At 41.7% G+C, this 12,310-nt stretch overlaps 2 protein-coding genes across 5 annotated transcripts in view; one reads left to right on the top strand and one right to left on the bottom strand.

The window, feature by feature from the left end:
• The window catches only part of trip12 (thyroid hormone receptor interactor 12), a 54,868-nt gene that overhangs the window by 28,055 nt on the left and 14,503 nt on the right, over positions 1-12,310 (bottom strand). Inside the window, exons 1-6 of one of the 4 annotated variants that reach the window (XM_078284300.1) lie at positions 9,243-9,297; positions 6,132-6,181; positions 5,725-5,871; positions 5,115-5,240; positions 4,095-4,882; positions 1,245-1,350 (exon numbers count right to left, since the gene is read on the bottom strand). In XM_078284300.1, the coding sequence (XP_078140426.1) occupies positions 1,245-1,350; positions 4,095-4,882; positions 5,115-5,240; positions 5,725-5,822 (1,118 nt within the window). In that variant the 5' untranslated portion in view covers positions 5,823-5,871; positions 6,132-6,181; positions 9,243-9,297. Of the gene's footprint in view, positions 1-1,244; positions 1,351-4,094; positions 4,883-5,114; positions 5,241-5,724; positions 5,872-6,131; positions 6,182-9,242; positions 9,302-12,310 lie in introns of those variants that run through there. The other 3 variants (XM_078284299.1, XM_078284301.1, XM_078284302.1) reach the window with 3 other exon arrangements.
• On the top strand, positions 9,776-11,567 carry fbxo36a (F-box protein 36a). Its single transcript, XM_071925876.2, has 4 exons — positions 9,776-9,871; positions 10,633-10,741; positions 10,987-11,159; positions 11,409-11,567. The coding sequence occupies exons 1-4, from the start codon at positions 9,776-9,778 to the stop codon at positions 11,565-11,567; spliced, it is 537 nt and encodes a 178-aa protein (XP_071781977.2).

The raw sequence follows: 12,310 nt of genomic DNA on the forward strand, positions 1-12,310 counted from the left end.
CTGCAGTAAACTGATATACTAGCCTACCCTGAAAATCATTAACTTGAATGTATTTAAACTTTGGTGTGGCCCAAATGTAACAAACACAAAGTTTGGAAACCATTCTAAGTAAATAATAATCTATCTTGGCCATGATCTAAAGGTGCAATAAGTAAGATTTTTACTGTGTCACAGAACAAAATGACCATGATATATCTTTGGGGGTTTGATGGGATTATTGATCAATTTCATTGACTCAATGATTACTTTTCCAGGTTCTGAGATTTCTGGCTTTCTGGATTTCTCACTTTCCGGCTCATACAACATTTTTTGAACAAAAACTGTCAATTGGTTTTGTTGTGTGTGATGTAAGTTTTTCAGGTCAATCATAAGACAGACTGCTTCAGTTGTCTGGAACCTTTTGACTGAAAACAAATGAGAATTCACTGAATGATTACAAATAGTCTTGACACCGACTAATGGCAAACCGAAATCTGGTATAAAGAGAATGCGAACAGAGCCGGCTAATAGAGCCTACTTCATTACCTACTCTAGCACATTCTCTATGTTTATCCAGTTGATGTGGCACAACAATTTCAAAGAATCAACAGAAAAAAATACAACCAAGCCCAACTATCCGTTGTATTGACAGTAAGAATGTTGATAATGCCCTCCCACACCAACACATTGCGACTGCAAAGTTTCAACAATTAGCATGTTCATATTATTAAACGTTTAAAAGAAAGTGTGATGTTTCAACTGGTAACAGCAATCGGTATAAGCCTGAAACTTTTTCCCAGTTGACCCAAAAATTGCTGCTGCCATCTAATAGGCATCATAAACATTACATGCAATATTTAGTCAGCACGATTCCACAGAAATCTGCAGTTTTACTCAAATGGCCAATTCAAAATTGTTATGCACAATGTGAGGAAGTAGTACAAGGATCATAGAGGTGACAATTTGGTCTGGATGAGATAACGGATACCCTTCCTTACTCACACCCAGACCCTTCATGACAGAAGGTTTGGTATATAAAACACAGAAAAGTGAGGGTGGAATAATGACAAAACTCGATTTGTCTGGGGTGGTCCTTTCAGTGAAACACCCAATCACACAATGTAAAGGTGTGGCCAGCATATTGATGTAAACTGGACAAATTGGTGTGGGGAATTGAAGACTTTCCTAATTTTCATGTATTGCCTACATTTTAATCACTTCTTGGCAACAGTTTCTCCAGTTTAAGCAATCAGTGTGATTTGTACCTGGTGCTGGCACAGGAGCCCGTGGTCTTCTGGCGTGTGCTCCGCCGAAAGCTGGGGAGCTCTGCTGGAGGAGACTCGCTGCGCTTCTTAGTGGACTTCCTCAAACCTGAAGGAAAAAGAACATGAGAGTTAAAACTGCCCGTGGACTAAGCACCAACAGCAGTGTCAAATATACTTGGCTTGATATCAATAATGATGAAAATCCAAAACAATAGTGCCATGTTTGTGTGTATATATAGGCCAGCTGATGTAAAACAATTCATGGTTAACTTGCTAAAGAAAACTAGGGCATCCATAACCACAAGTCTCAGAGAATGGCTGGTTTGAATTATTGAACACAATGGCATACTCAATTGTTTTTTTGGGGTGGAGCAAGCCCCTTTTGGCTGTGGTACATGAAGAGGTGGCAAAATCTGCCACAAGAGAAAATAACACTCTATATCATTATGATTACTGCTCAGATAGCCTGTGGAAAAACTTGCTCTATATAGCTGTGAGAGCAAAGACTGGTGCAGGGAGGGTTACTTTTCAATACAGTAAAGGCCCCAGACAGTAAGCAGCTTTAGTGTTGTCTGTTTAGAGTCCTGTACCACCGACCAGATGGGTATTAATAGTAACCCAACTATGGCCATATGACAGGACAACCTTCATACTAGATCTGTGACTCACAATTCAGTAGTACAAAAATAAACATTCAAAAAGTTAAGACCAAGTGAATAACAGACACAAAAACTGGCACTCGTTTCCTTTTGTACTTAATTTGGCCCTACTTTTCTGTCCCATTTCCTACTGAATGATACCTGGTCAAAGAGCCCCACCTCCCTCCAATTTTTGCAACAATATGTGGTTTCCTAAACAATAAGGGTATTCAAAACAAAGCTCAAATATGGCTCAACGAATACAATGGTGCCAAGTCTAATATTACAATGCTGTTGTGGTAGCTGATCTTTACCCTTCCACATACAGTACCATCCTGTCCCCGTCTACAGCCACTCCATGCAATCACAAATCTCTCCCTATAGTCGTAACACCAGTAACACCAGTTACTTAACATAATTAAAATGGCATCACACAATGGATTGCCTTGGGGAATCACCACCACACATGCAACACCGTATGCCTACTCACCATTCTAGCCGAGATGAGCATGACAGAGCCTACATGTGTGAAAGGTATCAGAGACACAGTCCAAGAGAGATGCCAAGCTAGAGAAGTGGCTGGGTAAAACTTTGTTCTCCCCCCTTGACAGGGTTAGTTCATGAGTCCTTCCACGCCCTCAAACATGCCCCTAGTCAGCTGGTGGGCCTACGAGCCATGCCAACTTAGGAGGGGTCTCTCCATTTGGGCCCAGGACCCATGGCACATTGCCCCACCTCAGTTACTATCTTCTCGCCTACCCAGAACACCCTGACCCCACACTGAACCGATCAGCTAACACTCACTAGCATACGTAACATTTATTCCCTTTGCACACTAAAATTTGTACTGCATTATTTCTATGCGTCTACCACATCATCCTGCAATCTTTCCCCTCTTCATACAGACAATACAAACTGAATGTAACCTTAACTCAGCAACCCTTGTCCAATAGCATAATACCAACACACCACAGCGCTGTTTGAGCTCAATGTGCTGCTTCTGAGTGATCCTTCACAGTGCTAACTCAATACCTCATGACAGTATTACAAAGATGCCAACTACACTGCCATCATTTTATACCTCCGAGTTCTGCATTCCCAGTACAGCCCTTGGATCACTGGTCCAGTCACATGACCATATAAATGCCACCATCAGCACTCCTATTCTAAAAATGCTTTATGAAGATGGGCCCAAGTGTCTGTCTACCGTACCTGTGCAATCATCCATTTGTTCCAAAGTGAACAGACTTCAATTGAGCAACCAGACAGTATTTATATATTCTCTAGTTTCAGGCTACTGGTACTCAACAGTCTGAAATCTGAGCCAGCCCCTCAGCTCCTGGTGAAGCCCACAATCCCCTCCTGTGAGCTAGACATGCAACTAGTCAACGCAAACACAGCTGAATGTGTGCAGTAAGGAGGAGTGTCATCCAATGTGTTTATCTGTGATACATGTGCATCATATCTGTTACACGTGTGTCTGGATGTGTACTTTCTGCAATCTTATCCCTGTCTGTAAATAGCCTGCTTACAGTCATGTTTATCAGAAGTGATGAAGCAAATGTCTACATGGTCTACCCCCGGGGTCTAAGTGTGTATGTTTATTGTAAAGTGTCTTACTCGAGAGGCAGTTACACCAACTATATCTGCTCCCAGTGGTGAAGAGTGAGGTTTTGTAACTGAAGCTCTGACATTGCTGGGACCACAGGTCCTGTGACATTTAATCCTAGAGGCGTAACCTCTATCCATGCACAGGAATACTGTGCTGACCCTCTACAGGCTAGTCACAACCCTGCTGTAACGTCTGAACATTTTCACTATCCACTCCTTAACTCAGAGATCATATAATTACAAAAACACTCAAGCAAATGCTCACACACACTTCCTTCCACCATCCTCATCCCTTTCCATCTCTGAAGGAGGGGATATATGAAATGGCACATAGATAAGAGCAAAGTGGGAAATACACGATCTAAACCCTGGCAAATTTTTACTTGTAGCTAGGAAGCTTGTCTATTCCAGGCACCTTTACCAGCAACCTAGCACTGTGCTGAAATATTCTCCATTACAAAAATCACAGTTTAAAAAAAATAATAATAAATCAAGTGGCTGGTGACCACTTTTAATCAGTCTATCGGTTTTTCAAGTAGATGAAAATGATTGGTCCTGCCCTGGATAGAGGAGCATTCCCTAAGCAGGTAGTGTGACTCACTTGCTAGTTTAGCTTGTAATCCTGAAGGCCCAGGTTTGGAGGTTTCAGTTTTGGAGGATCCGGGCAGGGACAGTTTGGGCTTTGGCAGGTTGACTTTGGGGTTGAAGCGGGCTGCCCACTCAAATTTGGAAGAGCTGGCGGTTTTGGCCTGCTCCTTGTCACGGGTACTACGGCGTGGGGAAGGGCTGGAGGCTGAACGAGAGCGGCGTGCCTTGGTCTGGTCTTTGCCCTGTTTGACCCGGGCGCCCTGTGGGGCAGTGCTGTTGGTGCCTGTGGAGGAGGAAGAGGAAGAGGTGGAGGCAGAAGAGGAGGAGTCTGTCACGTTGCTACACCCAGCTTTGGCTGAGGCGGCCGATTTAGACGCCAGCTTGGTGGGTTTTGCAGTTCTGCCCTCGGTACGGTTGGGGAGGGACCCAGCGGTGCTACTCAGACCGGGGAGAGAGTCAGCTTTCTTCCGTTTCTGGATGGGAGAGGCCCCAGCGGCCCCGCTCTTCTTGCTCTGGCCTCGACCTGACGGTGCAGGTGGTTCTGATGCCAGTGATCTCTTCTTGGACTTCGCTGGGCCTTTCTTGGTCTCTGAGGTATTGTCTCGGGGTAGTGGGAGTGATTTGGACTTCTTGGCGGGGGTGGGGCCGTAGGTACTGATTTGGTCAGGAGCTGAGCTTCGCTTCAGCCCTCGGGTGCTTTCACTCTTTGATTGGTGGCCTGGTCGCTCTTGTTCAGATGTCCCTGCAGCCTCTGGGTCGTCTTGCAGCACAAATGAAGCCACGGACAGAGTAAGACCGCTTCTGCCAGGGAGTAAGAGAGAGGAGCAAGAGATCATCTTAGCAAATTCCCCAAGCCTTGGGGACAAAGTAATAAAGTACAATGCCTCATTCACTGTACTCATTCAGATCTATGATGAAAAAACAAATATGCACAATACATTGAGCTTAGTTGTTTATCTAGCATGACACAAAAGTACACACCCCACACACACACACACACACACAGTGACCACCAAGTAGAGAGGAGGGGTACCTTCTTGAGCTGTGCCCTCTGGACTGGCCAGAGGTTGAGCTGGGCGTGGCTTTGGAAGCCTTAGAATTAGGTCTTCTACTTTCAGGTGGGGAATTTGCTTTATGTTTTACCTGCTCTGACTGCAACCTGTAAGGTTGGAAATTAAAGAGCAAGTAACAGTGTGGGTTTCTGTAATTACTCCACATGAATGAGAGACTTAATCAACCCATGTAATTTTAGTTGACTGCATCTGCATATCCTGTGATCACTAACAGCTCAAAGGAACAGCTCTGTAGTATCATGAAGATTAAGCTGAATAAACTACTTCTAATTTATGAGGGGAAAAAAACAGAATATGCCTCCCATTTAATCCAAGGGGAAAAGTAGCCAAAGTAACCAATGCTGCACAAAGTTAAAATCTTAAATTCCAACTACAACACACCACCCATGGAATAACAACAAAAAAATGATCTTCTATCTTGGTGTAATTTATTTGTTACTCCCCTAACCCACACCCTACCCAACACTCCCCATACAATACAATTATTTTTTACCTCTTACTTGTTTTACCGATTTTGAATTGAGAAATTATATTAAACTTGAATGTGAGCAAGTGTGCAGGTAGACTCACCTTCCCGCGACTGTGTGGTCTTGTGGCTGGGCCGCAGCAGTGTTCCTCTGTGAACGGCGCAGTGACCCCCCTGGATTGGAATTAGGCCGGTTGGACATTGGCACCTCTCTCCTGAAGGGACATACCCTTTCTAGACACTACCATTCACTAGAATCAAAAACAGAGACAGAAACCATATCAGAATACTGACAAAATGTAGGGATGTGTCTGATGATGCTCTTCAACAGCCAGTGGGCTGTCTCTATAGGTGGCAGCTGTTGCTGATAGCAATTTCACACCATCAAAAGCTCACCCCTCTAGTCAACTCTAAATGATCAGGGACAGGACTGTTTCATCAATTATCCCAAGATTGTACATCTCAGAATACAAGCCCCCGCCAAAAACAACAGATCAATCCTATTACTCACATTACCATTCATCTGGGGGCAGTAACGGGCTGCCAGAGAGATCAATGACCCTGAAAAGGAACCAGACAGCTCTTGGTTGATCCAATCACAAAAACATTAGATTTCAAATGACTTTACTAAGAAAATAACTATGTGTAAACAAATAAATTCTTATAATCAAAAATGGATGATTATGAATATCGCAGGATTGTAAAAAATTAATAGGATCTGGGAAGCTAAGCTTATGCTCCAAGTGTCTTCACATTTTCTCCGGTTCACAAGGGTCACCCAATAATCATGTCACGCCAATATACATGTCACTGCAAATCAATTACAGTAAGCAACTGAATGACTTCCATACACTAACTCTAAGGGTCTGTATCTAGAATAATGAATAATGTTTCTTTCTTTGAAAAATGTCAAAGGGGAGGTAGCATTCTGTAAACAATAAGACATACAACTGAGTCTCCATACCTAATCAGTGTAAAGTGGCCTACATCATAAGGCCATCATCAATGGGTATTTTAAGCACACTTGAATTGCACTGTTTTACATGGCATTTCACTTCAACTTGTCTTCAATAAGGTAGGATAGTGCTCATTAATTTTCTTTAAACAAAAAATAAAATAAAATAAAAAAACAGGAGGATACTCCTCTGAGAAATATCACTTAATAATACTAATCCAACATCCCAAGAATCATAGGAAGAATCAATAGAAAAATACAGCCAACATCAAATTAAATATTCTGTCAGTCATTCAGTTATGGGGCAGATTCTAAATCAAAGGAACCATACAAAAGGTGAACAACAATATTTACTTTTCAGAGCCTTCATTAACAATAGTCGATATTGTCCATAATGCTCGCTTACTAAACATCCTTAGTCACCTGAACATCAATGGATGGCTGCTTGTAAACTTGATGGCCAAGAGTGAAAAGTCAAAAAGCACTGCTGCTTGTGATGTCATCATCAGATTCATGGTATCATGTTAGTAAGCATGTGAAAGAAAATGCCTATTGCATATAAAGATAAGCAAAGTATAATCTTTATGTCATTCTCATGACTCAAATGAACTGCAGATATTGCTCAAAGGAGAGATTAAACTGTGAAATTCTTAACACATTTTGCAGGACAATTTTATCAATTGATGCACAAGACTATTAAACTACAGTTGAAATAATTTTTGCCATCTGAAATGTAACATTAATGATTGACTCGCTGAGGGCTTAAATCATGATATCATTGATCATAAAAATACGCCACACTTGGCAAGCTCACAAGGCCATTTTAGGCCTGCACTGACAGTGCATCCTAGTCTTTGTTTATTCGTCCATTCTGACAACTGGTGTACCACACTCGACTACAACGTTTAGTTAACCATACTAAATGATAGACCGCTTGGAACATACGCCGGTACGACGTTTTTTCTACTAAACCATTAAACAAACACGACTGTAACCAACATTTTTATGCTGATGATTTACAGAGGCCTATATTTCTGACGTAGTTTGCTAGCACCGACTAGCATTTTTAGCCACTCAGAATCTAATCCCATACATTTTGACAGTAGCTTTGTCGCATCCGTATCAATCCAGAAAACCTCTTAAATTCCAAAAGCAAATCTTTGTTTCCGCTAGATGAGAAACATTCTCATAGGAAACACTGACAAACTAGTAAACAAATACCAAAGCGACCCCTTCATTAAAGTTACGTTAGCTAACTTAGCAGTGGATACATGGAAATGCGTAGTTGGCGTACCGGTGTGCCTATCTATTTAGCTCACTATCAAACTAACCGCATTGTCAAATTAGTATACAGTTCCCCTGTTTAGCCACGTTAATCATCTGGTACATTTTAATTGAATGGCTATGGTTGGTGCCTTATGTGGCAAACTACCATTACGATCACCTGAGTTTTCACATCGAAAATGGCAGCATCGGTTGGACCGTCTTCGCACGAGCGGTTTACTGTAATATCACCAGTAAACCAACGTTAGCCAACTTGGCAAGCTGGTTTGTGTCTGGCTGACGAGCAAGTTTGAAAAAATAAAATGGCACGTACGCTAGTTAGCTCGCTTTAGATTCTGTCTGATGGATTGCTTTAACATCAAAAATATACTGCTAATGTCAAGTCGTTAGCTAGCCAGGCAGGCCCAGTATCACACTCTTAGCAACTGTCAACGTGAATACACAAGCACAGCTAGCTAATGTTAGCTAGGGAGACCATGGATTTTCGCTAAAGCTAGCTAGATTGCTAACTTAAGGCCAATACTCACTACAGCGCTAGCTAGCCATTTAGCTAATGCTAGCAAAGTGGAAATTACATGTCCATCAACAAACAGGTTATCGACATAGTTGGTGATTGCTAGTTAATGTTAGATAAAAGGGACCAAGTTAAGTCACATAACTCGTAGTTACTGACCAGAACGGCACGTCACAGTTATTAACGTTAGCCAGCTGACGCTAGGTTAGCCAAGTAACGTTAAGCTAGTCAGCGAATGTTTGTTCAATGACCATCCATTAGCAAACGCTAAGTTGTCAAAAATAAACACCAGACGGTCAGCTAGACAAGCTAGTATCAACCGTTTCTGTTATGTTATCTGTCCAGCTAATAATAAATTATTGACCTTATCAATATCGAATTATTGCAGGGCAGCCATGTAAGCATTGTCAAATCGAACAAAAACGTTATATTACTAGCTAACCTTGGCATGCAAGCTAATTAACATTAGCAAGCCGTGTTGTCGCTGGCTTACGCTTGAACAATATTGCCAGCTCGACATGAGGGCAGTGGGATTCTTTCACAAACTAACACAAGCTTTGATCGTTAGAATTAACAAATTCAGTCTTATGGGAACAATTTTGTAAAACTTTATGTTAAAATTCACAAGTTGCCTAGCTAGCAGCTAACGCGTTAGCTGGCAAAAAGAAATGGCCTCTTGATACCTTTCCCTGCTTGAATCTCACATAGACACAAAAAAACAGGAAAGCGAGAACGGGATTCGAGATATTTTCGCAACACGGAATCATAATTCCTCAAAAGTATTTAAATATTAGATAATCACAAAGGTCCTAGAAACTGTTGGCTGGGATGTCACTGAAAAATTCCACCTAAAGGTATATTGTTGTTACCTATTTGTTCCAGTGTTGTAGTTGTAACAGACAGTGCACCAGCTCCTCTTTCTCTCTCTCTACCCCAGCTAGTTTCACATCAGCTGAGCTGAGGGGCCTGCAACTGCAATATACATCCGCGTGATTCCTCCGCTAAGGGACTATTTTTTATTTTTGCTTTCGACATCAGTCTAAAACAAACGACATGAGTCCGCTGCAAGATATGGATATATTGCCCTGAAAACGAGTATTCTACAGACATTAGGGTGAATATATTTTCTAATGTTTCCAAGTCCGTCACTGAAAGTCTAATGACATCGATAACGTTAGTCTCAAATGTAATGTATCAATCCGCTGGGTCGTGACCCCCCTTAACACACATACACACAACAGTTCCCTGTAAATTAATTTATGATATACTGCATAATCTTTAGTCATTAATTCACAGAAATCTAACATAACAGCCAGCTACTACCTTTCTCTGCCATTTAGTAAAATCGTTTATCATTTCCGTTGCTCTCACTGTTGTCATGGTTACACTTCTGCGTCCAAAAATGGCGTCCTTGCTCGGGGAGAAAGTATTTGAAATCAATGGTCAAGGTCCTTCTCCTTCAAAAGACTTTTTCCAACTTGTTATTACCAAAACAGAGGTTGAGTATTTATATGTGCTTCCATTTCTAACGCAGAGTATCAGAGGATCATTTTGTAACAGTCTGATTTTGTTGACTAGGCAGCTCAGGGTAGCTACATTTTCATTAGCTAAACACTACTTCTGTGGGCTAATATTTCATACTTGGCAAGCTGAACGAAGACTGTCCTTGCATCCAGTCCATTGTTCTGTTATGATGTGTCAAGGTGACCTGACTGGTGTAAATTCAACACTGATGTATCACTTCAATCTTGATTACCAGATTACCAGCAGCATAGAATTAATGTTGCAATGGATTAAAAACATCAATAGGCCCTTTTCACATCGTCATGGCAACAGCTTCCATGCTGAGAAACCAGTGCATCACAATTTCCTGTGGCAAGTTTCTTTTTGCAACTTATTGATAAACCAATCCAACAAAGACAACAAAAACAACTAAATTGTAATGGTTACTAGCACTAGATACATAATGTAACAAATTAAAAAATTTGGGTAGGTTGAGGAACGATTTAGTGAAGGCCATAGTTGGCAACAGGAAATTGTAATGCACCGGTTTCTCAATGCAGAAGCGTTGAGAAACAGAATGTGAGGTCATCTCTCATACTACTATTGTAAGTGTATAGTTGTTGCTAGTGTTTGCCATTTTCTGAAATGTCTGATCTACAAGAGCAAGGGAGTTGCCTCATCTAGGCTACTCTTGGAATTATTGTTATAACTTTATTCTGCCTTAGGGCTTAGTGTGTTGAATTTTTCTTACTTTAGGTAATATGGAGATCGTGGAAGATTTCTCTACGAACTGAATTCCGGGGTGTTGCACCCAAAGAGCTGAAGGAATCCCATTACAATTTCCTACATGACAAAAAGCTGCAGCGTAAGGTTTCCTTATCAGCAGAGTACCCTATTCACTGTCCAATATCCATACATTATGTCCATCACATTGAAATTGACCTTTTTTGTTTGTTCTTGTTATTTTGTTTATAGTGGGAATAAGTGGTAAAGTGCTCTGTTTGGGCTCAGTGTCTGCTTTGATGGAAGTCTACTCTTTGACAGAGAAAGCTTGTTTGGGTTTCCATGGATCTGATGTCCAGGCTATGCTTTGCCACTCTTCATCTCCAGAACATGTAGGTGCGGTTTTTGGCCCGAAGATCCTTCAGTACACCATAGGACTTTGTCAAGGAGAGTTTGACTACCTGGAGCGCTTGCCTGATGACATATTGCTAAGAATCCTGTCCTACCTACTTCTGAAGGATGTAACACATCTTGCACAGACCACACATAGGTTCAGAAAGGTGAGGGCCTCTTTAAAATTCACAGTTTACCGGAGTGTAGTTTTTATACCAGCTTCACACAGTGTAATCCGGTTAGCCTGTTTGGCTCAAAGAATGATATCAGATCAGATGGGGCACAAATGGTGAGTTAGCTTCTATTTTGTGTTCCCTCTAGTGTGTGGGTGTGCATGCTTGTACGTGTTCACGCACATACATACACATCTGTACATCTGTCTTGTGTTGTGGTGTGTTTTGATTGGAATGTACCAGCTCTGCAATTGTGAGGAGTTTTGGGAGCAGACTGTGAGGCGTGGCAGTGCTGAGCTGACCCCGGACATGGAGGCCCTCGCCCGTGCCATGGGCTGGAGGAAGACCTTTTTTTCCTTCTTCTACCCCGGCAGCACTAAGGAGAAGCAGGGAGGCAGCTAAACACTTTCACTGCTATTCTTACACACATGTAATAAAAGTGTTACCACAAGGGATAGGCAGCATTAACTTTGCACCTTTGCAGAACAAGAGCCAGCATTTTCAATTACTGGTGTGTTGGGTGTTCAGAAGTTTTAAATCTGTGTAGCCTAGAAATTATTTTCATTCTAGTGGTTTAAAAGTGCCAAATGTTCTGTTATTCACAGCAGATAAGTACATTATTTGTTGCTATTCTTGTTACCTCTTAGGCTAGTTAGTGATGCCACATAGGCCTATCACCAGTATTCAATGAATCTATACTGTTACTGGCATAAGAGTAAAGTATGTTGCAAAGGGTGTACATTGTTTATGTATTAAATGAACCATATTTGATCAATAACAGGATGCACCTCTGCAATTTTCCTTCATTATCATGGTTCAATTCAAGGGTCTGATCTTGCTGTTACTCATACACCAGAGCATTGCGTGTCCCACAGCGTTGTCTGAGTGATAACATTTAAAGAACAGAACCAAGAAGGTCTATAACAAGAAGGCCTTAAAAAATAATAATGCAAATAACTGGAATCCTGCTAACATCACATCATCATAGGGTTAAAGGTCATTTTGAAAGTATACTTCCTGTTTACGAATGCCAACTTGACAGTTCTTGCGCCCTCTGCTGAAGGCCCACCGCACTCAATCTGGTCCCTGCCATAGAGCCGAGCCGGGACAGCAGCATGAACTGCATGAGGAGCTGTGCTGTGTTC

This window comes from Centroberyx gerrardi, chromosome 6 (assembly GCF_048128805.1).
Source record: "Centroberyx gerrardi isolate f3 chromosome 6, fCenGer3.hap1.cur.20231027, whole genome shotgun sequence".
NCBI lineage: Eukaryota > Metazoa > Chordata > Actinopteri > Beryciformes > Berycidae > Centroberyx > Centroberyx gerrardi.

Coding starts and splice junctions, on each gene's coding strand:
- fbxo36a (XM_071925876.2), top strand. CDS start 9,776: ATGGCGTCCTTGCTCGGGGAGAAAGTATTTGAAATCAATGGTCAAGGT. Junction 10,742..10,986: donor ACATGACAAAAAGCTGCAGC/GTAAGGTTTCCT, acceptor CTTCATCTCCAG/AACATGTAGGTGCGGTTTTT. Junction 11,160..11,408: donor CCACACATAGGTTCAGAAAG/GTGAGGGCCTCT, acceptor GGAATGTACCAG/CTCTGCAATTGTGAGGAGTT.